This window comes from Sarcophilus harrisii, chromosome 1, assembly GCF_902635505.1.
Source record: "Sarcophilus harrisii chromosome 1, mSarHar1.11, whole genome shotgun sequence".
Taxonomy (NCBI): domain Eukaryota; kingdom Metazoa; phylum Chordata; class Mammalia; order Dasyuromorphia; family Dasyuridae; genus Sarcophilus; species Sarcophilus harrisii.
Window position 1 is genome coordinate 382,672,006 of NC_045426.1, and position 24,382 is coordinate 382,696,387.

The 24,382-nt window shown below is 38.6% G+C and overlaps 1 protein-coding gene across 2 annotated transcripts in view; it reads right to left on the reverse strand.

Moving 5' to 3' along the window:
• Positions 1 to 229: 229 nt before the first annotated feature.
• Positions 230 to 24,382, reverse strand: part of SLC9A3 (solute carrier family 9 member A3) — a 136,583-nt gene continuing 112,430 nt past the window's right edge. The window contains exons 11-17 of one of the 2 annotated variants that reach the window (XM_031946074.1): positions 11,106 to 11,221; positions 10,230 to 10,359; positions 9,084 to 9,260; positions 8,320 to 8,392; positions 7,184 to 7,297; positions 5,776 to 6,019; positions 230 to 905 (exon numbers count right to left, since the gene is read on the reverse strand). In XM_031946074.1, the coding sequence (XP_031801934.1) occupies positions 902 to 905; positions 5,776 to 6,019; positions 7,184 to 7,297; positions 8,320 to 8,392; positions 9,084 to 9,260; positions 10,230 to 10,359; positions 11,106 to 11,221 (858 nt within the window). In that variant the 3' untranslated portion in view covers positions 230 to 901. Of the gene's footprint in view, positions 906 to 5,771; positions 6,020 to 7,183; positions 7,298 to 8,319; positions 8,393 to 9,083; positions 9,261 to 10,229; positions 10,360 to 11,105; positions 11,222 to 24,382 lie in introns of those variants that run through there. The other variant, XM_031946075.1, reaches the window with a different exon arrangement.

A 24,382-nucleotide genomic window follows, 5' to 3' on the forward strand; every position in this document is an offset into this window, starting at 1 on the left:
CCCAAGCTTGTGATGCTCCTCCCTGTCCCAGCCCCTGAGAAGGACCTACAAGACAGGCTCCCACCAAGTTGGGACTGAAGCTGGGTCCCAGGCAAGTGATAGGGACCAAGAGTCCTGTATTCCCTCTCATCCTAATGAGGAAAGGGATAAATGCTAGCTAGAAGGGCCCTTGCAGGACAGACAGACATACCTGTGAACCTGAGAGTTTCATTTGTTCCCTTTTTTTTTCCCAATGAAGAGCTCTAATTTCTCCAGATTCAGTTCCCACTACCCCTCTCTTTTTTCTAAGCCCAATGACAATTTTTTTTCCTGCTCTCTATTGGATCACAGCTGTGTCTCCTCTTGTTCCAGAGAATGTGGGAGGATGTGACAAGACTGAGGGAGGGAAGCTAGCTTCTGCAGCTTGGGGTAGCGGAGGGGCTTGGGCCTGTGGAATGACCGCCGACTCTGAACTCGCCTTGCTGCTGCTGACCTCAAGTGGGCATGCATGTTGAGCAAGGTTCTCTTCTCCGGGAGGGCCTTGGGGGCAGGGCCCACCAGCTCTTCCTTCAGCCCCACAGCAGGCGGGTCTTGCTTGGGGTTTGCAGAGTCCCCCTTGTTCTCAGGACCATAGCCAGGGTTCGCAGGAGGGGGATTTTTCTGACTGGAGTTGGTCTTAGGGCTGGTCTCAGGCGGCTTTCCTTCATAAGGCTTTGTGTATTCTGAGGCAGGAGGCAGAGTACTGATTCCTCTGTTGTCTAGGGAAGAATAATTCTGTGTCCATGGCCTTTGGAGACAGGCTGGGAGGAGGAGCAGGGGCTTCTCCGGGGGACCCGAAGTGGGGTTGGCTTGGTCAGGTTTCCAGGAAGGCAATTTTTCTCTTGGAGAAGAGTATCCCGTCAATGGCACATCAGAGCCTGTCTCACCTAGGACAGCAAGTAGAGACACAATCAATCAACAAATAAATAAAATGTTAAAATTACAGCTTGTTAGGGTTGGGAGGGACCTCTGTGTTTACCTAATCCAACAGGTTCTTTTTACATGAGGAAAACTGAAGCCTAGAAAAGTGGCAAATCACACAACTAATTAGCGGCAGAGGGGGCCTAGAACCCTGGTTTTCTGCCTTCCAAGTCAGGGTACTTTCTAGTCACTATAAAAGCTGACATTTCTATAGTGCTTTCTTACAACTTAAAACGACTTTACATACATTCTCTCACTCGGTCCTTACCATACACCTAAATATCAGCTAGATTTTAAGGAAGGAGTTATTATTCCAATTTCAGAGATTAAAAAGAAATGAGGCCTTGAGGAGGAAGAAACCTGTCCAAGATCAAATTCAAAGGTGAAATTTAACACTGGATTTGTAGTCAGAAGACTGGTAGTATGGACTGGTCATTCTACTTATCTGAGCCTCCTGCCTTCCTCATCTTTATAAAGAGGCTATTTGGGGAACATAGAGATAACAAAGTGCTGTTTTTGCAGAGCAGACATTCTAATGGGAAAGACAACGTGTAAATAGCTAGGTATAAACAAGATATATACAGAGACAGTGGAAGGCAATCTGATATGGAAATACATAGCATCTGGGGGTGGAGGAACTGAGAGAGAATTCTGACAGGTGAGATGATGCGAAACAAAAGGAAGTATCAGAAACGAGGGGGTGGAGTTGAAAGGAAAGAACATTCCAGGTATGGGGACAGCTAGGGCAAAAGTATGGGGACAAGGGCTGGAGAGTTGTGTGGGAGGGATTGCCAGAACAGGCAGGGAGGTGTAAGGACTGCAAGAGGAAGGCTTGAAATGTCAACAAGAGGATTTTCTATTTTATTCTGAAGGTAACAGGAAGCCACCAGCAGCTCATGTTGCAGAGAGGATGATATGGTCAAACTTCAGAAAAATCTCATTGGTGAGCTGGGTAGAGAACAGGCTGGAGACGGGGAACAAAAGGTAGGGAGGCCAGTTAGAAGGTTCACCAGATAAGAGGCGGTGAGAGGTGCCGTGGAGAAGGAGGGGAGAGAAGGGGTGTCCAGGAGAAAGTTAAGGTCATGTGTTTAAGGGCCTTTAGTGAGACAGAGTGAGGACTTCAAGATGACCCAATGGTCCAGGTCTGAGTCATGAAGGCGCCCTTAAGAGTGACAGGGAAGTTTAGAAAGGGGGAAGGTTTTGGGAGAGATAATGAATTCCATTTTACACAGATTGAGTTTGGGGTATCTATGGGACATCTAGTTGGAGACGCATGACTGGAGCTCAGATCAGAGTAGGGACAGATATATAGGTCTGGAATTAGGTGCATAGTGTGGACAGCAGACCAGGGGAGCCCAGGAGCTTGCCCCATGAGATAGTGAGGAGGGAGAAGATGAGGGGTCTCAGGACAGAGCCTCAAGAAGCACCCAGGGAGAAGGGGTTTGACACACGTGATTCTTCACTATCTATCCCTCCTCTATATTTGCTGCCTTCTTTTTTAAATATGAGCTCCTTGAGAACAGAACAATATTCATAGCACTTAACATAGAGACTGACATATGGTAAACACTAAATAAACACTTTTTGTTCAATTATTCTGACTGAATACCCTTTTTAGCACTTCCTTCCTTGGAAGGCCCTCCTTATAGAAAGGGACTATAGCTCAGAAGGACACCTCTTCTCAAATTTTTGTTCAAAAGCTTTATGGTGTCCAAACTGACCTCTTTGTAGTTAACTAAGGAGGATATCTATTGACTAAGATTTTAGCGTTCATCTTGAGCTGTCTTTTACCTGTGCAAATTATTTTTATTAAGTGCTGGGTGGGGTGCTACAACTTATTCATCCTTATACTCTGGGCCTGGCACAGTGCCTTGTATACAGTAAGTACCAAATGAATTCTGTGGCAGGGTGGCAGGGTAACTGCTTGGGTGGATGCTCAATTGATGCTTGAACTTCTAGAAACAGTACCATGTACCCTTCCCTTTTATGGCTGATGATTTGCACTTATTGTGGGCTCCTGTCCAAGGGTAAAAACAACATTTTGATATACAAACAGGGTTCTGACCAGAAAGCTTCTGACCCAGAGTAGAACCCTGGGAAGTTGGGGGTTGGGGTGTGGTGGGTGGTGTGCAGAGGAAAGGAGCCAGCCCTTCATCCTATGGCTTTTGCCCTGAAGTTAAAATTCTCTTGGTTCTACTTAGCCCTTAATTCTCTTCAAAGGTATGTGCTCAGAAAGCAAGACGACCTCACCTACTCAGGTTGAAACTTGCAAGTATCACTCTGCAAAAGGGAGGTTTTATGGGGAGAGGGAGAAGCAATTATGTCTTGCTTGGGAATGGGCTACTTGGCTGCCAGGTAGTCGGGGAGTAGGGGGAAGGGGAAGAGGGGGAAAGCCATCCAATTCAGGGAGAAGAGGTGGGACAAAAGATAATCAGGGCCAGCAGCAAAATGCTTCTTGTGAAAAAGAGGGAGACCCCATCACACCATTGCCTGATCACCAAGGACAAAAAAGCTTGAAAGAGGTGGTTTCTCCCCTTGTTTACCAACAGTTTCCAATTCCAAGCTACTACTAATGGAAAAGGCCCAGCTTTTTTTTTTTTTTTTTTTTTTTAATAGAAATCACCTAAATTGGCCTGATAATAACCAGTGAACTCTCCAAGAGGGAGGAGAGAACTAGCTGAGACTGATTATTTACTTCACAGTCCCCTTCGTCAAACTATAGGAGAGGAGAGAAAAAAATCATCTTGTTTCTGTTTCAGTTACTTTCCAAACCAACATGAAATTTAACCAGAATCAGAATTTTACCATCCCTTGGGGAAAGATTTTATTTGATGTTTAAATTCAGCAAGAGTCTTTAAATCAAAGATTCTTAACTTTTTCTTTTCTTTTTTTTTTTGCATCATGGAGCCCTTCAACTCCAGTGAAAACTATGAACCCCCTCTCAGAAAAATGCTTTCAAATGTATAAAATAAAACGCAGACGATTACAAAAGGAAACAAATTATATTAAAGTCCAGTTTCCAAAATATATGTATTTTAAAAAGTCTAGCACTTGCTATCTGTGTCACGGGTAATAAATAAATTTCCTCTTTCTCCAAATATAAAACTTTTTATTAAAAATACTATTCCTTGGAGTTGTCTCCTGAAAATATGAGATTTTTCCATATTCCTAGACCCACCTCAATAGTCTTGGCAAGAGAAACCAAGACCAACATTGAAGGCAGGGAGAATTTGGCCTTAATGTCAGCATTGATAAACAAAGTACAAATAATACAGCAGGAGAATTCAAGAGTATTGATGTTTTCCGTGTAGTTTTCTGTTTTGTTTTTCATTTCTTACTTATTTACCTACCTATTTCTTTATTTCATTCATTCATTCATTTATTAATTTGTTAACTTTTTAATTGCCACTGGTTAGAAAGAAAGTAGGTTTAACTAAACTGGAAGTGAGAAACTTACGACTTCCAGCTCTTTCATTTCATCCTGCCTCAGTCCCATTCTTTTTTTACAGGACTATTCCCTGCTGCTTCACAGATTGATACTTTCTTGTATCATTTCTCAGGGACTGGGAAAAGAAAGAAAAATACAATATGTAGCTGTAAGTGTCCTTATAATTTTTAAAGCGTTTTTCTTTAATTTCTAAGCATGAAAAATCAGCCCAGTGCCGGTTTCTTGTACAAGTTCTGAGGGGGTACAACCTCTAAGGTTGGAGTTGGGAGACATCTGACACTAGTTTCTATCCACTCTTTTTAGGGCAACTAACCCAAAGGTTCATTAGTTCATGGCTCTAGGCTTAGCCTTTTCTAAATGGTGATGTCCTACTAGTAAAGCTGCTGCAACCCCAAAATAAAGAGCAAGAAATCCCCAAATCCTCTCAAAGCCTCCATCCAACAGAGAGTAGTAAGTGCGCTATTAAGTGCAGTGCACCCTTCGGTTCTCTCCATAGTGTTGATTATTTCTGCTTCTCCCATCTTTGGCAAAAGGACACCTAGAAAGCAGAGCCACCCGCTTAAGGAAGAGGTCACCAGCCATGGCTTAAGAAAGCCATACATGACTGCTTGGGAATTGTGGATACTAATCCACTTGGGAAACATAATCACATTGGGGTTTCTGATCTTATTGAATTTTATTGTTTTATTTCTTCAATAAATTAGTAGCTCTTATATCAGAGTTGAATTGGGATCTGCTTTACATAAACCCTTCAAATGCTCATAGTATCTTATGCCTTAGATGATAAAAACAAAACAAAACAAAAACAAAAACAAAAACCAAGATCCTTTTTTCCCCTTTGGAGCCACAACTATCTTTCCCTTCCTAATTCCTCATCCTAGCTCATCTCCCTTTACCTTTAGATCTGAAGGCACAGCTCTATCTTAAGGGCTGAAAGGCTTTCAATGAAAAGTCATCAACTATGGCAAAATCTTAGTTTCATTTTAAAACATGTCTTAGTAAAGTTTGCTATCAAAGAAACAAATCATAGGTAAATAAAAGTGACATAAATGAGGAAGCATATTTACACAATAATCAGAAAACCACTATCTAAGTGGCACCGGGAAATCTTCAAATCAGTCTGTATCTACGGAATTGACTAAGAAAGGCAGAACCTCCATCAAGGAGGTACCAGGCGTGGTTTCTGTAGGAATGAATACAATATGCCTCCATCTCCAGCCAAAGTGCAGCTTCAGACCACAAGAGAGAGAAAGAACAAAAGTGGGAAACACAGGGACAGAAAGAGAGAAAATTCATCTGAGGAGGAAAGAGATCAAAGTATTGGTTAGGTAGTAATAACAGAAGAGATGAGTTTAAAAAAATGAAGGTTGCATTAAGAAAAAAATTACATATGCGTAGATTCTGGAAGGAAAGACCGAGGCCGCTCCTCTGGACTGTCAGCTAGCAAAAAGGAATCGACTGACTTAGTGCTGAGCCGGATCGGCGTGAGGCGTCTGAAGTTGCTGGGAGAGTAGGGAATCTGCACGCGAGCCCTTTGTGATGGCACCACTGTCTCCTCAGAAGACAACCATGGCGGCACCTTTGTAAAGATGCTCTGGTCCTCTTCCGTTGAAAAAACAGGGTTATCAATTCCTAGGAAAGAAGGGCAATGGGAGTTCACGTCAGTGATGGAGAGTCACAGCAGCTGCCAGTCTGCCTGGCAGGAGTAGGAGCTATGTCGGTCCTGAAGGAAGCACAGTCCGTTGGAGCTGGTTATAGTTAAGTTTAGAATGTGCCTTGTCAACAGCTCTTGGTTTATTTGCCTCATGGCAGGTACTCCTTGAAAAGAAAAGGGCCACTTGCAAATAGAGAGATGATATTACATTGGTTGGATAGATGAATCTTCAGCTCCATATGACATGGACTGAAATCACCCCATGTATATAACTCTCTTGACACTTATCTTAGCCATATTTTAATGTATCTCTTAAATGGAACTATTTAAAATCAAGGATGATCCAATCCCTAATCTAATCTTATGATTCTCAAAATGATCTCAGATAAAATAAGGCTATTTAATAAGAAATTATTCTCTTAATAACTATAACTATACATTTTATACACATTTACATATACACACAAAAATCAAAGCATTGAAATACACACTCATACACATAGTAAAGAAATACCTACCATAAAAATTTCCTTCTAATGACTCATTATGGCATGGCAATGACCCTACCTTCTCCATGGCTAGGCCAGTAGAATACAAGTTTTGACAGATTTTATCAAGGTGCCAAGGCCTAGGATGGATTTTGTCATCAGATACCAGACTAACAAGTTCAGAGACACTCATCACCAGGTTGGTGAATTCTCTGACCATAACAACTCCTGAAGATCATCTACCGTGCCATAAAAATACTGAAGTTTGTGCTTGTATATGGAGCGTAAACTCTGATGGACCATCATTTCTTGAGTATCAAAATAGACACATGCATGTACATACATTCACCTACTCCCTGCCTTTCCACGCTTCCCATCCCCATTCCTCCTCATACCACTTACTCTCCTTATATCATACCTAATGTTTTTCTCATACTCATGATTTGGGGTTTTCCTTATCATGTGGCCAGCAACTTAAATTTGAGGCAAGGACATAATTCAAAACACAGCTCCTAAGCAATTTCACTATTTGTAAAGCATTTTGAAAAACAGAGAATGTTCCCAATCTCTGTACTGTCACCTTTTCCATGGGTGTTCCTTCCCCTGAGTGATCCCCTTCTCATGGAACAGAAATACCTTTATTTTTCTCCTTACCTGTGGTTGAATCTGTGGCTGTATCTTGAGTAACACTGGCTAGAAATTCAATCCCACCACTCATCTGCTCAGATTCATACTCATTCGTCTCTTCTGGGTCTGAAAATTCCAGTTCTAAAGGAAGGGAAAAAAACACAAAACTATGGACAAAATTTTGCATTCCAGAAACATAGGATCATGAAGCTGGTAGTGATTTAGGACAATATTCAGAGGCAGATACCACTTCCCAAAGAAAGTTTGTGCATCTTGGGTCCCCATCCTAGAGATTAATAACTATTACACACTCATGTTCCAGAAACAATCTTAACCAGAGTGGTTTCCAAAGGTGACAATTAGTGATTCATATGGTAACATTGAACAGGGACAGGAACTGGCTTTGGATTGAGGATTGAACAAGAGACAAAAAGGAACTCCAATGATCTTTTCTCAAATACCATCCACCTATTCCATGTGTCCCTATCTGTCTATACTTTGGATGTTTGGGGAAGGTCAGAGTTGAGAAATCTAAGGGGGAAAAAGAGAGATTAGGAAAACCAGGAGACCATAACATGAAAAAAGGGAATAACTGAAACATTCTGTATCTGCTGAGAAGTGGAAGAACACCATTACTTCTGTGCTTCAAGAGTCCATGGTCTCAATGGTATTTCTTTGACCAACGGGGATTGTGACTCTGAGTAATATTAGGCGATGCTTTATGGGTTGCAGTAGCCATAGAAACCACTCACCACCTGGTGGCCAACTGTTTGATAATGAGATTTTCTGAGCAGAAGTGGATTCCTGGACAGACATTGTCTGTTGCCAGTCCTGAATGAGAACCACTGTTCTGTTGGAGATGACCTGTAAGGATCTAGAGTCCCCTCCAAGCCATAGGTAGCCACCAGGGCAGAACCCAAGGGGAGATCTAGCATTAAAGAAGGAAAACACTACTCCTTGCTTTCCCTGATTCTCATTCTTGTAAGTCTACAGATCTTCCAGCCCAGGGATGATGAGGTTGGGGTATGAGCTGGATTTGGAAGGATTTGAACATGGCACTTCTCCTTTCTCACTTCTGCCTAGCAGTATCTGGCAGTGAGTGGATCTGCCAAAAACAGTCATAGATTTTGAATAAAGGACAATGTAATCAATTAAACAATTACCTTTCTCTTTAAAAGCAAAATCATGAGTTGGGCTTTCCATTGGTATTTTTCCATTTGGTATGCTACTGTTTCTCTGTAAAACAAAAATGGATTAACAGTTCAGAGTTTATCAGAGACATCCCTGTTGCTTCAGAAACCACTGCACTGAATGCATAGAACTTTGTTATAAAGCATGGAGGTTTTCTTCAAGTTTTAAGGTTTCTAAGCACTTTAGATACATTATAAGATTGATCTTGACAACAATCAAAAGATGATAATAGTAATAATAACAATAGTAACTAACATGTGTATAACACTTTAAGGTTTTCATGTGCAATCTCATTTGATCCTTGCAACCATTCTCTGAGGTAGACTCTATAAGTATGTGTTTCTACTTTATAAATGATGTAATGGGAAGCTCAGAGAGGTTGAACACCTTGCTCATGGCCACATAGCTGGTAAGTGCTGGGGGTAGGATTCAAAGCCAGACCTTCCACGCTCCACATCCAGCATTCTTTCAACTTTGCCAACCTGCATCTCATTCCAGTGTTCTCTTCAGGGTCCTTGCCAAGTGACTGCCCGCCTGAGGTGAAACTACCTTATTAATTAACTAAATTATTATAAGTAACTAACTAACTTCAGTAACTAAATTCCCTTGAATGGGGTCCAAGATACAACCACCTCCTAATGAATTGTTTTCAGGAAACAGTATGAAAGTGCTAGCCCCACATACTCCATGTGTATTTTGCTTTGAACATGGTCCTAGCTATAGCTATGTTCCTTACCCTCTTTTGGCCACGTTCTCTCTTGTAGAGTTTGGCAGTCTTTTTGGTTTGGTTTATTCCAAGTTTGGTAGATTTGAAAGACTCTAAACGCTTCCTCATTGTTCTGTGGAAAATTTCTTTGTCTTGTTTTTCGTCTTCATTTGACGTTAACTCATGCCGGCTGTAGAGATGTTTGTACTACAGAAAGCAAAGGGAAACAAATAAAGCAATAAAGGAACAGGTAATTAAGCTGCACTCAAGTCATGCACACGGCTTGGAGGGCTTTGGATTACTTATGAACCTGAAGGTACTTCATGGGTTTAACCAACTTCTCTCCAACGATCAACACTAGGGCTTTCATTCCTCATCACCTCTGATCTGCTGTCTACTCAGAGCCCTTCAATAATTCTACTCTGGAGCATGAGGACCTTTAGTTTTGTAATTTATTATTTCAGGGAGGAAAAAAAAAAAGCAAAACTGTTGTGCTTGATGGAATACTGTACTGTCTCATTGATTTTTTTTTTCTGAGATAATTGAGATTAAGTGACTTGCCCAGGGTCACACAGCTAGGAAGTATTATGTGTCTGAGGTCAGATTTGAACTCAGGTCCTCCTGACTTCACTCACTGACTTTTGCACAAGCAAAAGAATGATGTAGCAAAACCCAGGAACTTTTTTTTAGAAGCCATTTATTGGTCCTCACAAATCATTCATTCTTTGGACCTTCCCAACCCAACTTAGAAGAAGGCCCACAAGATGCTAAATCATGTGCTCAGTTCTTGTCAGTGTGGCTGCAGAAAGGAAGCAGGGTTTTAATAAAGCAAAATCCTCTGCTTGCTCATGGGGTCACCTATGCTGGACAGTGATGGCAAAGTGAGCTCACCAGCTCCTTTCCTGACAGTTCCCAGTCCCCTCCTAGCTCCATTCTACCTGCTCTGGGGTAGAGTGAGAAGGGGGAAATTTAGACTCTAGGTATGTTCATTGAAGTCCCATTTGCAGCTGTGTTGGACAGGGAAGGGAAGGTACCCCTCTATGTCAACTTGCCCTCTGGTTTGAGAGGAGTTATGCTGAATAGTCTTATTAATTTGTTGTCTTTAGCCTATCAAAGAAGTCCAAAGTATCAACACTAATAAAAACTCTGGTGCTGGCACGTATAGTAACCATTTACCTCTTGTCTGGGTTTATAGAGGTACTGCTGCAGAGTATGGTGAGTGACAGTGTCTTCTGTATCCCGAATACTCTTTCTCCTCTGCTCCAAAGCCTGCATGTCTAGGCAAACAGTGCTGACATTTTCTCTCCTAAAATAAGAAAGAAACAAACAAAATGTATCATTTCTCAATTACAAATAAGTATGACTGCTGCAGTCACTAAGGAGCACTACTGTGCCAGGGCCTAAGTCACAATTCTTTCAGATCAAGCTATGTTCCTTCTTAATTCTTGGGCAGAAAAATGCTGCAACTGACTCCTTTTACCAAGTCAGTCCCTAGGCCTAGTTTCTCCACTTAGAAAAGGAAAGGTAAGAGTCATTGTCTCCAGTTCTTTCTGAGAGCAGTAAATGCTTCTGGTGATGAATTCAGACACTTCCACTGCTGTCTTTGACACTTGCCTCCTAAATGATCTTGTTTTACTTTATTATCTTGTAGTAATGGGAAGATAAACACAATTTGACTTGATTGACCAATAAAACAAAGTTTTGCATAAAAGGAAGGAGATAGGACTGATGAAGCTTTTCCCCTATTTCCCTTCTTCCCCTTTTCTAGAAACACGATCCAACTCCTTAGCCCACGACCAAACATGTGATGGAGGCACTCACTGATCTACCTACTGAGAGTTGTTATTATCACAGGTCCCAAAAGAGCATTAGTCACCAAGGAACAAGGACTCTATTTGGGGTCACTTGCAAAGTTAGGGAGAGGTATGGGAGAGAACAGGCATGGGATGCTCCTGCCCTATCCACGCACAGTCCCTTCTACACATGTGCACAGACACTCATCTATTTGACATATTTTCTACTGAAGGAAAATCCAATGAATGAAACACTTACAATAAATAAGAGACTGAGGCTTCTACGGTAGATGGACGAGGGGTGCTGAAGTCCACATTGACAATGTTGTCAGTACTGGGTGAACGGATAAATGCCAGAGACCCTCTTCGCTCTCCCTGTTATGGATTTGGAGAAATATTTCATGTTAGTTAAACTGAGCAGTATCTAATATTGATTATGGTGTTGGAAATCAGCCTTGATTCCTGATTAATAAGGACCAATGATTTATAAGCTCACTACTCTCTCCTTTCAGCCTACCCAATCATCCTTCTGGGAATGAAAGGCTAATCTAATAAAAGCCCTGAATGACAGGTATAGCATATCTGTAAATCCAAAGAAGAAATGAATCTTCCTGCCACACTATTTCCAGCTTCCAGGATGGGAATCAGTATGGAAGTAGCTTGGAGTACTGGCTAGGAGTCATGGGGGTGAGATCCAGTTCCAATGCTTCCTCAATTGCTGTGTGGCTAGGTAAAAGTCACCATGTCCCAGCTGCTTCCTTTAAAATGTGGATAAAATTTCTTATTACAATTTGCTTCATGGAGTTGTGAGGAAAAAGCTTCATCAACCTTAAAGTTCTACATATTATTATTGAATCAAAGTGAAAATAATGGGTAGAAGATGTAGTGAGGCAGATTCTAGCTTGGTTTGAAGAAAGGGCTCCCTAACAATGAGAATGACCAAGAAATGGGGTGAGCTGCCCCACGGACAATGGCTATTCCCCTCTCCCCCCAAGGCCTTCAAGAAGAGCTGGATAATTACTTGTGGGAGAGATAGATGGGATTCTTGGTCAGGGGTGAACCAAACTCTGAGATTCTTTCATTCTTTGACTGACTTTTCATCTGGGGAAGTTGACATTCTAAGTATTTCAGGTGGATCAGAGAAAGCCAACAATAATGACACAGAAATTGTGTGTGTGTGTGTGTGTGTGTGTGTGTGTGTGTGAGAGAGAGAGAGAGAGAGAGAGAGAGAGACAGAGAGACAGAGAGACAGAGAGAGAGAGTGAGAGAGACAGACAGAGAGACAGACAGAGAGAGAGAGAGACAGAGAGAGAGAGAGAGAGAGCACTAAACTAATGCAGAAGCTGTACTATATTTCAAAGTTTTTAAGATTCTTAAACAGGCTGCTTGAACTAACCAGTTATTCAGTTAATAATTATCTAGAGAAAGAAACTGGGGGGAGGGGGGAAAGTCCAAGTTCATTTTAAGCTCTTAGAAAAAAATATTATTGAGTATATTGTATTGTCTTTGGTATTAAATGTACATTTAAAATATATATATACATTAAATGCCACCTCTCATTTACAACTAGAACTATACTATCAAGTTATATGAGCAAATCTTGGCTTCTTCAAAGGTTCTCTTGAATATTTAATAGCTATTCATAAGGCCATCAAGAGGAAAGTAGGGTTAGAGTTTGGTAGACTGAGTTGGGATACAAAAAGAAGAAAGGTAATGCTATGTGCTCATGCTGCCCAAGTTTTGATGTTTTTGTTCTTATGGATTCAGGCTAAAATGACCATTAAGGGCTACACAGAAAGGGAAAAGAAGTCACAAAAATGCACTTTAATGGAGAGGTGGAAGGTGAGGAGTACAGACTAAATATCTTTGCCTTGGTGATGGGTGGAAGTTTGTGCAGTGCTGACTGTAGGAGCCTTAGGTATCTTTTAGTACTATCTAGCAACTACCTTCCCCTCTCCTCTTGGCAGCTGCTCTGAGTTAATGGCTATTAGAGAGCCATGGATTCCAGGACAAAACACGATTCCATAGGCTTGAATTCTTGCTCAGAAACATAATTCCCACAGATTGGTTCATAAATCTCTTTATGTTTCCAACAGGAGCTCCATGCTCATGCTGCTTTATTTAAAAAATGTTTGTATTAGGGACCACAGTCACAAGAGTGCAGGACATATTCGAGAGCCAACAGGCACCTTAGAAATTATCTTATCCACCTCTCCCACTTTTGAAAAGGAAACTTTGAATGACTTGCCTAACATGTCATGGGTAGGAAGTGGTAATTAAAACTTGGATCCGCCCTCTGGCCCCAGATCCAGTGCCCTTTCCATTATGCTTTACTTGCTGCCAGCCACTTCCCACTGTGAGTAAAGGGCACCCAGGACCAAGGCTCCGTGCTGTGGGGCATGTTTTTCATTAGAAGATAACCACAGTCATTGTAAAGGAACAGCATCGGCTTTGATCCTTGATAATTGTGACCTTTGATAGTGCAGAGTGTTCCTGAGGATTCTCATAATCTGAGAGCCACGTGAACCCTTGAGGAAGAGCAGGGATTTAATAGCACCCAGTGCCATGTGGTAGGATTTACTGTCCTCTTTTGAGACTAATCTGAATGGGTCACAAGTTTCACAAAGGGGAATATGATGACCAGAATTTATTATCTTTTCCATGGTGTTAATTTAGTACCTTTTAACAGGTGGATAAAGAGTGTGATAGTGAACACCAAAGATCTCAAAAGGAGAATGCCTGACATTCCACTCCAAATAATTCTGTTAATATTCTCTCACTTTTTAGGGTTATTTAGAGTTTTTGAATCACTTTTAAGAACATTATCTTATCTAAGTCTCACAACCACACCATGAAATGGATAGCAATGGCACCTCAGACTTGCATAATGCTCTAAAAAGTGTTTTCCTTTCAGCAACTTTTTTTTTCTTCAGAAACTACTTTAATTTGTATATTGTTTGCCTCTGTTTTCTCACCAGTAAAATGTGGATAATAACATCATCTATCTCGCAGGGTTTTTGTGAGGTAATATTTGTAAAGACTTAGCACATATTATAGGCTATATAAATATTGGCTATTATTGTTATTATTATTTTAATGTGTGCTTTTTATGGGGTCATCATTTACACCTCCTACTGCCTAGCTTCCATTTGTCCAACTTTGTAATTGGGAAATGTTTTTCCTTTTAATCTTTAAAAAAAAATTTAAAATAGTATTTTATCCCCCTCCCTCATTACATTAAAGTAGTTTTTAAATTATTCTTTTTTTATGTTTTGAGTCCCAAATTCTACTCTTCTTTTCTTTTTAATCTAATACTACCTGGAATGGCCATTATTCTCTTACTTTTTTCCTTTTCTTCCTGCTACATGCAACAAGGAAAAAGAAGAGCTCTTTTAAAGAGAATCAGTGACTGAGTTGTTGGTGTTTCCTCTGGACTGCATGTGTGGAATTTTGCTAGTTGTGTTTGGCCACATTTGGAAAGTGGTACTCTACACAATGACAATGATTCCCCTGAGCTTTGGGGATTTCAATGCAGTGAGAAAGTTTTAATGATATTACTCCCTATAAAGTTAGTTTGTCTTGTCTCATCCAGCACATGGTAGACTGATAATCTGGTATTGTTGGCATTACTCTTAAAGGAAGAGTAGAAATTGTAAAGTTCCTGGAAAATTTACTTTTCCTGCCTGTCTCTTCCTTGCATTAAATCAGAAATCATTGCCATGAAAGGGACTCTTTCAATTCACCATCAATCAGTACAAACAATGATTCCATCACCACCTATTGTTCTTCAAAAATGAGTTGATGTATTTCCAGTTAAAGGGCAAGTATTAACCTAAGGAATACTTTAGGAACTGAGATTCAGAAAACTCAAAGTAAGACAGTTACTAACTATTATCCATGCTGCTTAGATGGATATTAATAAAGAAAAAAGGCAAATTTGGTATAAATTCAGTGAAACCACTCACTCATATCTCATTTTTTCCAGACTTTATAATTTCTTGATAGGTTTCTTTCTCTGAAAAGTGAGGGAGGCTGATCTAGATTCTATAATAAGGACTTTTTTTCAGCTCTAAATCCTTTTACTATAACTTTCTATTTATGATTTCTATGAAAAAAAGAATTGGAATCAGTGATATAAATAAGACAGCAAGGAAAATGTCTACCTTGCTTAAGAGTTTATAAGCCCTTTAGAAGGATACCAATAAATGTGCCCATTATGAAGCAGGACCTCTATCAGCTTAACACTTTATTAGGGACAGGGCAAGACTTGGGTCATTAATACAAGGAACTCCATAGTGAGGAAACTCTTTTTACCAAGTGCATATTGAGATGTTCTTAGCAATTTATAGTTTTACAAAGCTGCTGGAACAGTGAGAGGTTAAGTCACTTGTCCAGGATCACACAGTCAGTTCTGTCGAAAGCAGGGTGATCTGAGTTTAGATTTTCCTGGCTTTGAAGAAATGCCACTATGCTACTATCTACTATTTTAGAATATTTGAAAAAATGCATTTTTTCCAGATTATATAGCAACTTCATTTAAACCAGTTTTCAATAAATTAGACTAAAGTTTCAGTGAGTATTTACCACATTTATACATGTCCTATTATATATTAGAGATATATACAGCTACTTGTTAGTATATGAGACTTTGGGCCTGTCAAACAGAATGTTATTTAAACCAGAAAAAACGCTTCTATAAATTGTTTTGGTGTTATAAGGTCACATGGTCATTAAAGGTATGCTTATTTTCCAGGAGAAAGCCCAAAGTAACCTCTTATGTTATGGGTTATTTTTGGAATCACCCTTAATTATAAATTGGCTCATTGGACCTCCAAGTAAATAGATCATATCTGCCCTAAAAGTCACCATTTCATTTCCACTCCCATTTCCAACATTGTAGTCACTGTACATCCTCATTGCCTCATACCTAGGCTACTATGGTCTTCTGAACAGCTCTGTCTGTCTGTCTCTGTCTCTCTCTGTTCTCCTCTCTCCATTTTTTCTCTCTCTTCCCCTCCTCCCTCCCTCTCTCTTTGGAGTCTTCCAAGCTCTTGATATATGAATGTTATCCTGCAACTAGTTTTCTATTCCTTCCATATAAAGGAGAACTTACCCCTTGCCCTAGAATGATGAAGCAATGTTGCCTATGTGGCTTTATTGGTTTCAACCCTGTCTGGTGCAATTCCAGATGATATAGGTAATCAGAGAAATGATTTTTTTTTTGTCCTTGGATCATATCTTTCACTAACAAACACAAAATGACTTTCAAATAGGGCCAAACAATCAAAGGAGTAAAGAGTTCAGAGTATAGATATCATGGATGATGGTCATGAGAATGTTCTTTTACTTCATGGTGCTGGGTTATAATTAGGGCTGGATTCATTTATTTATGTTCTCTTCACTTGCCTCATGCTATTGCTGGGCTCATTCCAAATATAGCAACTTATAAGTTTTACTTTTGATAAGTATAAATGTACTGGAAGTGAAAAGAGGCTTGTAAGAATGTACAAATAGATACAATTATTCCCCCAAAATTAATCAATAAATGAACACTTTTCATTTTGCTGAAGTCAAGAAGGCTGTTATTTAGTTAAGGAGACAGCACATATGATAGGAGAGTTGGCAAAACAGAGAGTAATATATAATAATAATAATACGTATCTATATACACACACATAAAAGTATCATAAAATGCTACATGATGATAAAAAATTGTATAAGGTGCTATTTGCAAAGTTATGACTTCAGCCAGGAAAGTTGCCATGACTTGGATTATGTCTTTTCTCTCTAATAGCCTAAACTCAAAAGCTGTAACCTCTCTTTTATAGAGAAGGGAAGACTTCTTTCCACTGGTCTCAGAGAATAGGACAAAGAGTCATATGTAAATTGCAGAAAGGGAGATAATGGCTCAATAGAAGTAGATACTTCCTGAAAACAGAAGTTGTCCCCGAGTGGACTCAGAGGTTTGTTTCAGGAATTGATGGTTCATAGTTACGGGAGGTCTTCATGGAAAGAGTGAATTGCTATGTGTCAAGGAAATTGTAGAAGCAATTCTATTCAGGTACAGATTGATCTAGATAGCAGCCAACGGCCTTTTCAGCTTTGTGGTCTTTTATTTGTCTATCAATCATCTCCTATCTTCCAGGATACCTTGATTTCCCGGATCTCCTGAGCAAGAAAGGTAGTCTCCTCTTAGTTTTCCATAACACAGATTAGTCTTTAAAAAAAATGTTTTTTACAAGTAACTAAGGGAAAGAATATAAAACAAAACAACCTTAGATTATAGAATAAATGAATTATAGAATAGAGATGACATTCTATGATATTCTTAATCTAGCCATAGAGACTGAAATAGCTTTCTAAAAGCACACTTTTCTTAATTAGTATTTAGACCTGGATTTGCTCGTCATGTAGCTAGCTGCCCTGCCTTCTATGCAAAAAGCCAGATTAAAAAGCTTCTAGATCAGCTTTTTTTCTTTTTTCTTTTCTTTACATCAAGTTCTAGTTCCATTAAGCTTCCTGCTCTCTACCTATGTGCAAGGCTGGGGAAGGAGATAGTGCCTGCATACAATTAAGTATTTGTACCCATTCCAGTGAAGCTATTAATTCTCATGACTACTTTATTCACAAATATGAAGAAACTGCTGTTGCTAGAAAATGGCTACCTGAATGAAGCCCCTCACTCTATTATGTTGTTGTTCAATCTTTTTAATTGTTTAACTCTTAATGACACCATTTAGGACTTTCTTGGTAAAGACACTGGAGTGGTTTGTCTACAGATGAAGAAACTGAGGCAAATAGGGTTAAATGTCTTACTCAGGGTCACACAGCTGGTGTGTGAGGCTAGATTTGAACTCTGAATTTGATGAGTCTCTCCTGATTCCAGGCCTCACACTCTGTTCATTATAACACCCAGTTCTCTGACAGTATTTATAATCCCCTATAAATAATAATATAGTAATAATATTTACACCAGTAGGAAGAGAAATGTCATTTCATCATACTATCATCAGTAACTTAAGAGCGTAACAAATCTTCTGATTCCTAGGGTTTAACATTGAGTCCCAAAGTTGAAGTTATAAGCACAAGAATAAAAATAAACAGGTGCTCATGGTAAGATAGTGCCTGAGAAAAACTGAGGGAAGAAGACATTCTGAGCTGAGGCAATGGCATTGGAAAGGCACAGAGACAGGAATAAGCACAGTATGTGAGATGTAAGTGTCCACAGTATAGGTATGTGTTCCCCACATGCCCAGATGCTGACAATGCCAGAAATTAATAGGATAGTTAGGGACAGAACATACCTTGGAAAAGAAAGGTTATAACCCAAGATATGATTTGAAGGGATAAAAAACATGGCAATCAAAGGTCATGCTGATTAAGAGCTTTTTTTTCCCCTTAAAAGGGAAGAATAGTTAATGAAGAAAGGGAGGTAATGAAAGATGATAAATAGTATGACCTTATAAAATAGCAAAAATTTCTGAAAAGAAAGTGAACCCTGAGAACTTTGTTTGAGACTATTCTAAGTCAGATCATAATGAGTATATGTAGATGTATCAAGAAGGATAAAAGATGAATATGAAATGGAAGAGATCTTCTGGTGTTTCTAGAGCAATCTAATGGTATCAGCAATATACATGGAGATGCATCATCTAGTCTCTAACAAGACAATACTCAATAATTCACTTATAACCCTCTTTACAAGCCTGTGGGGCAGAGAATGCAAGCATTATCACTCCTACTTACAGATGAAGAAGTCAAGATTCAAAGAAATTAAATGACTTTCCTTTATAAGTTCAAGCTGAGATATGAACCCAGGTCTTGGGACTCTTAAGGGCCCAAAATGCTCTTTTCCAGGAAGTGATACTCATTTTCTTTCCATAAGGAAGTGATAAAGGTACTTGGGAAGATGTAGCTGAAAAAAGAGACTCTTTTTTCTCTAAAGATGAAAAAAATCCATGCTAACTGTATTTGGGTACTTCTTTTCAAAAATTGGAACCTTCTCAAACAATGGAAAAGATCAAAAATAATATTTTTAAACAAAAAGAAAATGACTAAGAAGCATCAGCAGTTACTGACCTATATATCTGCTTCCCTTTCTCATATAATGAAATCTTTATGAGAATGATCTATATGCATATACAGCAAAGCTTCTTAAATCATGAGTCATGACCCAGTATGGGCATCTTGTAACTGAATGTGGGTTTCATGAAATTATGAATATTATCAGTAAATGCTTGATTTGCACATCTATTTCATATACCCATATACCCAGGGTCATGTAAAAATTTCTAGGGCAAAATGGGGTTGTGGACAAAATTTGAGAAACTCTAGACCATAGCATTTATAGTTAAAATACCACTTTATGTCCTCCATCTTTGATTACCTAAAACACACGTAGAAGCCCCCATTGCAGCTGGAGTTTTTCTCTTGATGAAAATATGAAAAGCTGGGCTTTTACAGATTATTTTCTATAGCAGACTGTATCTTTAGACATCAAAGTGATGAGTATAGAAAATAAAATAATTTTTTTTATTATTTTACAGGAACTTGATTTCCTTCCTTCAGATATGCACATGGTAAATGCTCATGTAGTCATCAGAAGTGGTACAAAACCATCTCTGAAGAACCTTAGAATTGACTGTGAGACATGGGAAACACTGGCTTAGAACCACCCAACATAGTATACTAGAATCAAAGAAGCTGCTATGCTCTATGAGCAAAGCAGAATCATAGAAGCACAAAGGAAGCGTGAGCTGTGCAAATCCAGAGCCACTTCCCCTCTAAATGTTCTAACAGACCACTTGTGACCCATCTATAGCAGTGCGTTTGGAACTTGTATTGGTCTGATCATTCATAGCTGAATATATTGTACCCTAACTCCAACATTGTGATGTCACTGATCTTCTTTGAATGTAAAGAAGAACAAACAACAACCACCTCCCTTTCCCCTAGGCTTTTGAAGAAAGTACTTCATAAATCTTAAGTGTAGAGTTAGAATCTAAACATTGTGCTTTCAATGTTCCTGCGGATGCCAAAAGATTGTTACAGAAATGTGGGATGATCTGTTCCACTTCATATGTAAAGACCTTCCTAATTAAACTGTCTGCCATGCATATATTAAAATCATTCAACACTTTGGATAGATGTGCTAACAGAAGTAACTTTGTTCAACAGATATCAGGCAAGATAACAATCTAGTAGTTACGTTAGTATTATGGAAGATGTTATTAGCTATCCAAATAGAAAAAACATTGTCTCTCAATGGTGAGGTTCTCCAGATGTTCCTCTTAATGGACAACATTGTGTTGACTGCATTGAGCCCTGGAACACAATCAAATCTCTTTATGAGATCAGTAGTCATTCAAAAAAAAAAAAAAAAAAAAGATTGGCTAATCCACCCCTAGTGGAAATACAAAATGATTGAAAAATACATTTTTTGCAAAGATTATGAGACGCTGTTGGATAGCTCCCCTCCTGAGTTATTTCATCAGTACATATTCCTTGGAAACGTGATGAAAGCTAATAGACTAGACTCAGAATTGAAGGAAATAGGTACATTACATTTGAGAAAGTGAATAGCACTTTCAATTTTTCTAACTTGCTTATTGCCACAAATGCTACTTAAAAAAAAAAACCCACCCACAAATATTCACTTCATGATACCATATAGATGATTATCACAGAGACCTACAATCTCAAAAGAGTTAAAATATATGTTACTCAAAGAGTAATGGAAAACCCACAGTGGATATAAATAGGCTATGGTTTATTCCTTAAGTTGAATTGAATACAGTTGACTTGAGCAGTCATGTGATAGAAATCATCAATAATGCCTCACATGTTTATGGTGTCTTAAGATTTAGGATCTGTTTTCTTCACAATAACCTTGTATTCAAGTATTATTTTCCCCTTAATACAGATGAAGAAACTAAGGCTCTGAAAAGTTAAGTGATTGGCCTGAGATCACACAATTTATTAGATATTAGATCTGGGATTGAAACCAAGATGTCACCTGATGCCAAGTTCAACATTCTTTTTCCTATTACCCCCTACCTCTCAAGAACAGGTATGACAAGAAAAATCAATAAGCTGGTCATGTAGTAAGAATGAGGGATAAGAGACAAGACAGCCAAATAGTTGCACTGGCATTTATGAAAGGCTCTGTGGGAGATTGATGAAAAGATACGATAAATATGAAACAATAGGAAAAGGCACAGATGAGTTAAAATTTGTGAGAGTAGAGAGAGTACTGCAGGGTCACAAAATCTGAGAGTTGAAAGAGACTTCAGTGGTCATTTACTCCAACCCATGATGAAAAAATCATGGATCTACTGAAATACCAAAATGGAAACATCCTGAAGTAGTTATAAATATGGTATTAGAGTTAGGCAGAGAGGTTGACATTAGTATTGGAAGGATTCAATGCTGGATCAATGAGTAAAGATGACTTATTCAAGATAGGACATACAGAAAAAAGAACAGTTAATTCAGCTAAAACCTTGATTAGGGACTAATGGAGGAAAGATATATATATATATATATATTTTTTTTAAAGTGAAAAGATAGAGGAAGAAAAATCAGCAGTTGTAGAGAGAGATAGTAGAAGCTAAAAAAAAAAGAGAGAGTTTTAAAGAGAAATATGTGTCAATAATGTTAAAGTTGAAAGTAGATATGGTCTGAAAAGAAACCAGATTTTGGATTCAACCTTAAGGAAGAGTCACTAAGACCTTCAATACTACTTTCTGTAGAATGGAGAGGACAGAAACCACATTATGAGGGATTAAGAAGGGATGAAATGATGAAGAAATGGAAGGAACAAGTATAAACTACTAACCTGAGAACTATTGTTAGAAGGATGAAAATGAATAGGAAGAAGCAAAAGTGTCCTTTTAAGGGTTTTTTTGTATTTTTTAAAGTAGGAGAAACCTGAGCATCTTTGAAGGGAAGGGGAGAGGTGGCTCTGACAAAGTTATTAGACTAGTAGATCAGGAGAATATTATAGATATAGTTTACCTAAATTTTAGTAAAGTATTTGACAAATTCTGTCATGCAAGATTTTTGTAGAAGTAATGGAAAAAATGTGGATTATGTGTTAGTATATTTAGATAGATTCAAAACTGATTTGATGGCTGGATCTAAAGGGTAGACATTAATAGACTGATGTCATCTAGGCAAAAAGTCTCCAGGGGAGTGTCTCAGATATCTGAGCTTGATCCTGTACTTTGTGAGAATTTTATCAGTGACCTGAATAAAGTCATAGATAGCATGCTTATTAAGTTTTCATATTATATAAAGCTAAGATGCATAACTCACAGAAACATAGAAATAGACATTGAAAAAGTTCCTGATGGGTTACATTATTAGGCTGAATCTAACAAGAATAAATTTAATAGGTATGAATATGGTCTTAAACTTTGTTCCAAAAATTAACCTCATAAATGAAATATGGGGGAGATACGTGTGTGTGCGTGTGATATATATATCACACACACACACACATATACACATATATGCAATATTTTTTTAACAACTTTAAAAAAAGAGATACCACAGATCTCTTAAGCTGGCATTTTTGCTGCTTCCTGTTCATTTGTCCCCTCCAACAACAGTTCTCAAGGGAGTAGTTTATGTTTGCTCCTTCCATGTCTTTGTGATTCGATCCATCTAAATTCCTTGCAATATGGCTTCTGTTCCCTCCACTCTAAAGAAGTATAGAAGACCACTGTGACTTCCTTAAGGCTAAATCCAAATATATATATACATACTTTTTTTTTCAAACTGTATCTTTGGAGGAGGCATACATACCCAAATTCATACATATATATGTATACGTGAATTTGTGTGTATGCTTCCCCCATCTTTTACTAATAATTATATGTTGTGTGTGTGTGTGTGTGTGTGTGTGTGCATGCACATAAATCTATATCTCTCTTAAGGGAATTTTGTGGATGTTAGTGGACTGCAAGCAAAGTTATTGTAAATTTAGACTTCATTAGAAAAAGCATAATGTCCAAGAGTAGGGTGGTAAAAACTCTCTTACTCTACTCTGATCAGATTGTACCTGAATTTCTGTGCTGAATTCTAAATACTACATTTTAAGAAGAAAATTGATAACTGGAAAATATTCAAATGGAAATCAATCAAGACGGCCTGACAAAGATTAAAGATATCTTTATCTTTAGGACATTTGGTGTCCTAAGGAATTTGGTGACATTTGATCTAAAGGAGACATGGGGTGGGAAATTAAAGCTGACTTCATATGTATGAAGGGCTTTTCTGTTTGTTCCTCTAGAGTAGAATTAAAAACAATGGGGAGAAATTGTAATGAGGCAAATAATGGTTCAATATAAGAAAACATCCTAAAAACGAGAGTTATCCTAAGATGGATAGAGAGATAGATCATCCTCTTCTTTAGCTTCAGGCAAAGGCTAGAAGACTATATGTCAGATATGTTGAAGGGAGGACTCTTATTTAAGACTGAATAGCCCTGAGTTCTTCCAATTTTGACACTGAGTGATTTTGTATTTGTCTAACTTATTGAAAGGGAGGCACTGAAGATTCAATTCAATTCAATTCAATAAACATTTATTAAATTATTATTGCATATAAGACACTGATCTAGGTGCTAGAAATACAAAGATAAAAAGAAAAATTATCCCTACTCTCAAAATTTCTATTCCATGGGGAGATAACATATATTCAGATAAAAACAAAAACAAAAACACAAGAGTGATTATGGGTGGGGGAGCTCCTTAAAGTTGGAGTGTAACAAGATTCATGTGGGAGGTAGAGTTTAAACTGAATCCTGAATGGAGCTAGAGATTTTTTAAAAATGGAGATGAGGAGGGAGAATATTGTGAACATAAGATTTGGTGGTAGGGCATACAGAGTGTGCTTGGCTCAGAAACAGGAGACAGAAGATCATATGAGAGTGGCTCAAAACCAGTTTGTAAAGATAGATTGGAGTTAAACGTTAAAGGACTTCAAATGTGAAGCAGGAGAATTTGTGTTTCTCTTAGAGGCAATAAGCAACTACTTGGACAATACCTGTGTGAGTGAAAGGATGATGGGCAAGTTGTGGAGACAACCAAAAAGACTCAGCAAACTACTTCACTATGTGAAGTGAGAGAGAGGATGCTCCTAGGCTATGAATGTGAATGACTGGCAGAAAGAAAGGGTAGTTATTCAGAGGACCTGATTATGACTATAGTATTTGATAAACCACAAAACTAAAGCTTCTGGGATAAGAATTCACTGTGTCACAAAACTAGCTGAGAAAACTGCAAAATCATATGTCAGAAACAAAGGCATGGGAGGGAAGGAGAAGGATAGTGAGTTCAGTTTTGGATGTGATGAACTTGAAATGCCCTGTGGAAAATCTAGATAGAGATACCCAGGTCTGGAGCTCCAGGGAAAAAAAGAAGACTCAAGAAGTTATTTGCATAGAAATGGTAACTGAAGCTGCGGGAACTGATGAGATCACAGAGTGAAAATAAAAAAAAAAAAAGAGGCCCCAGAATAGAGTTGCCATTT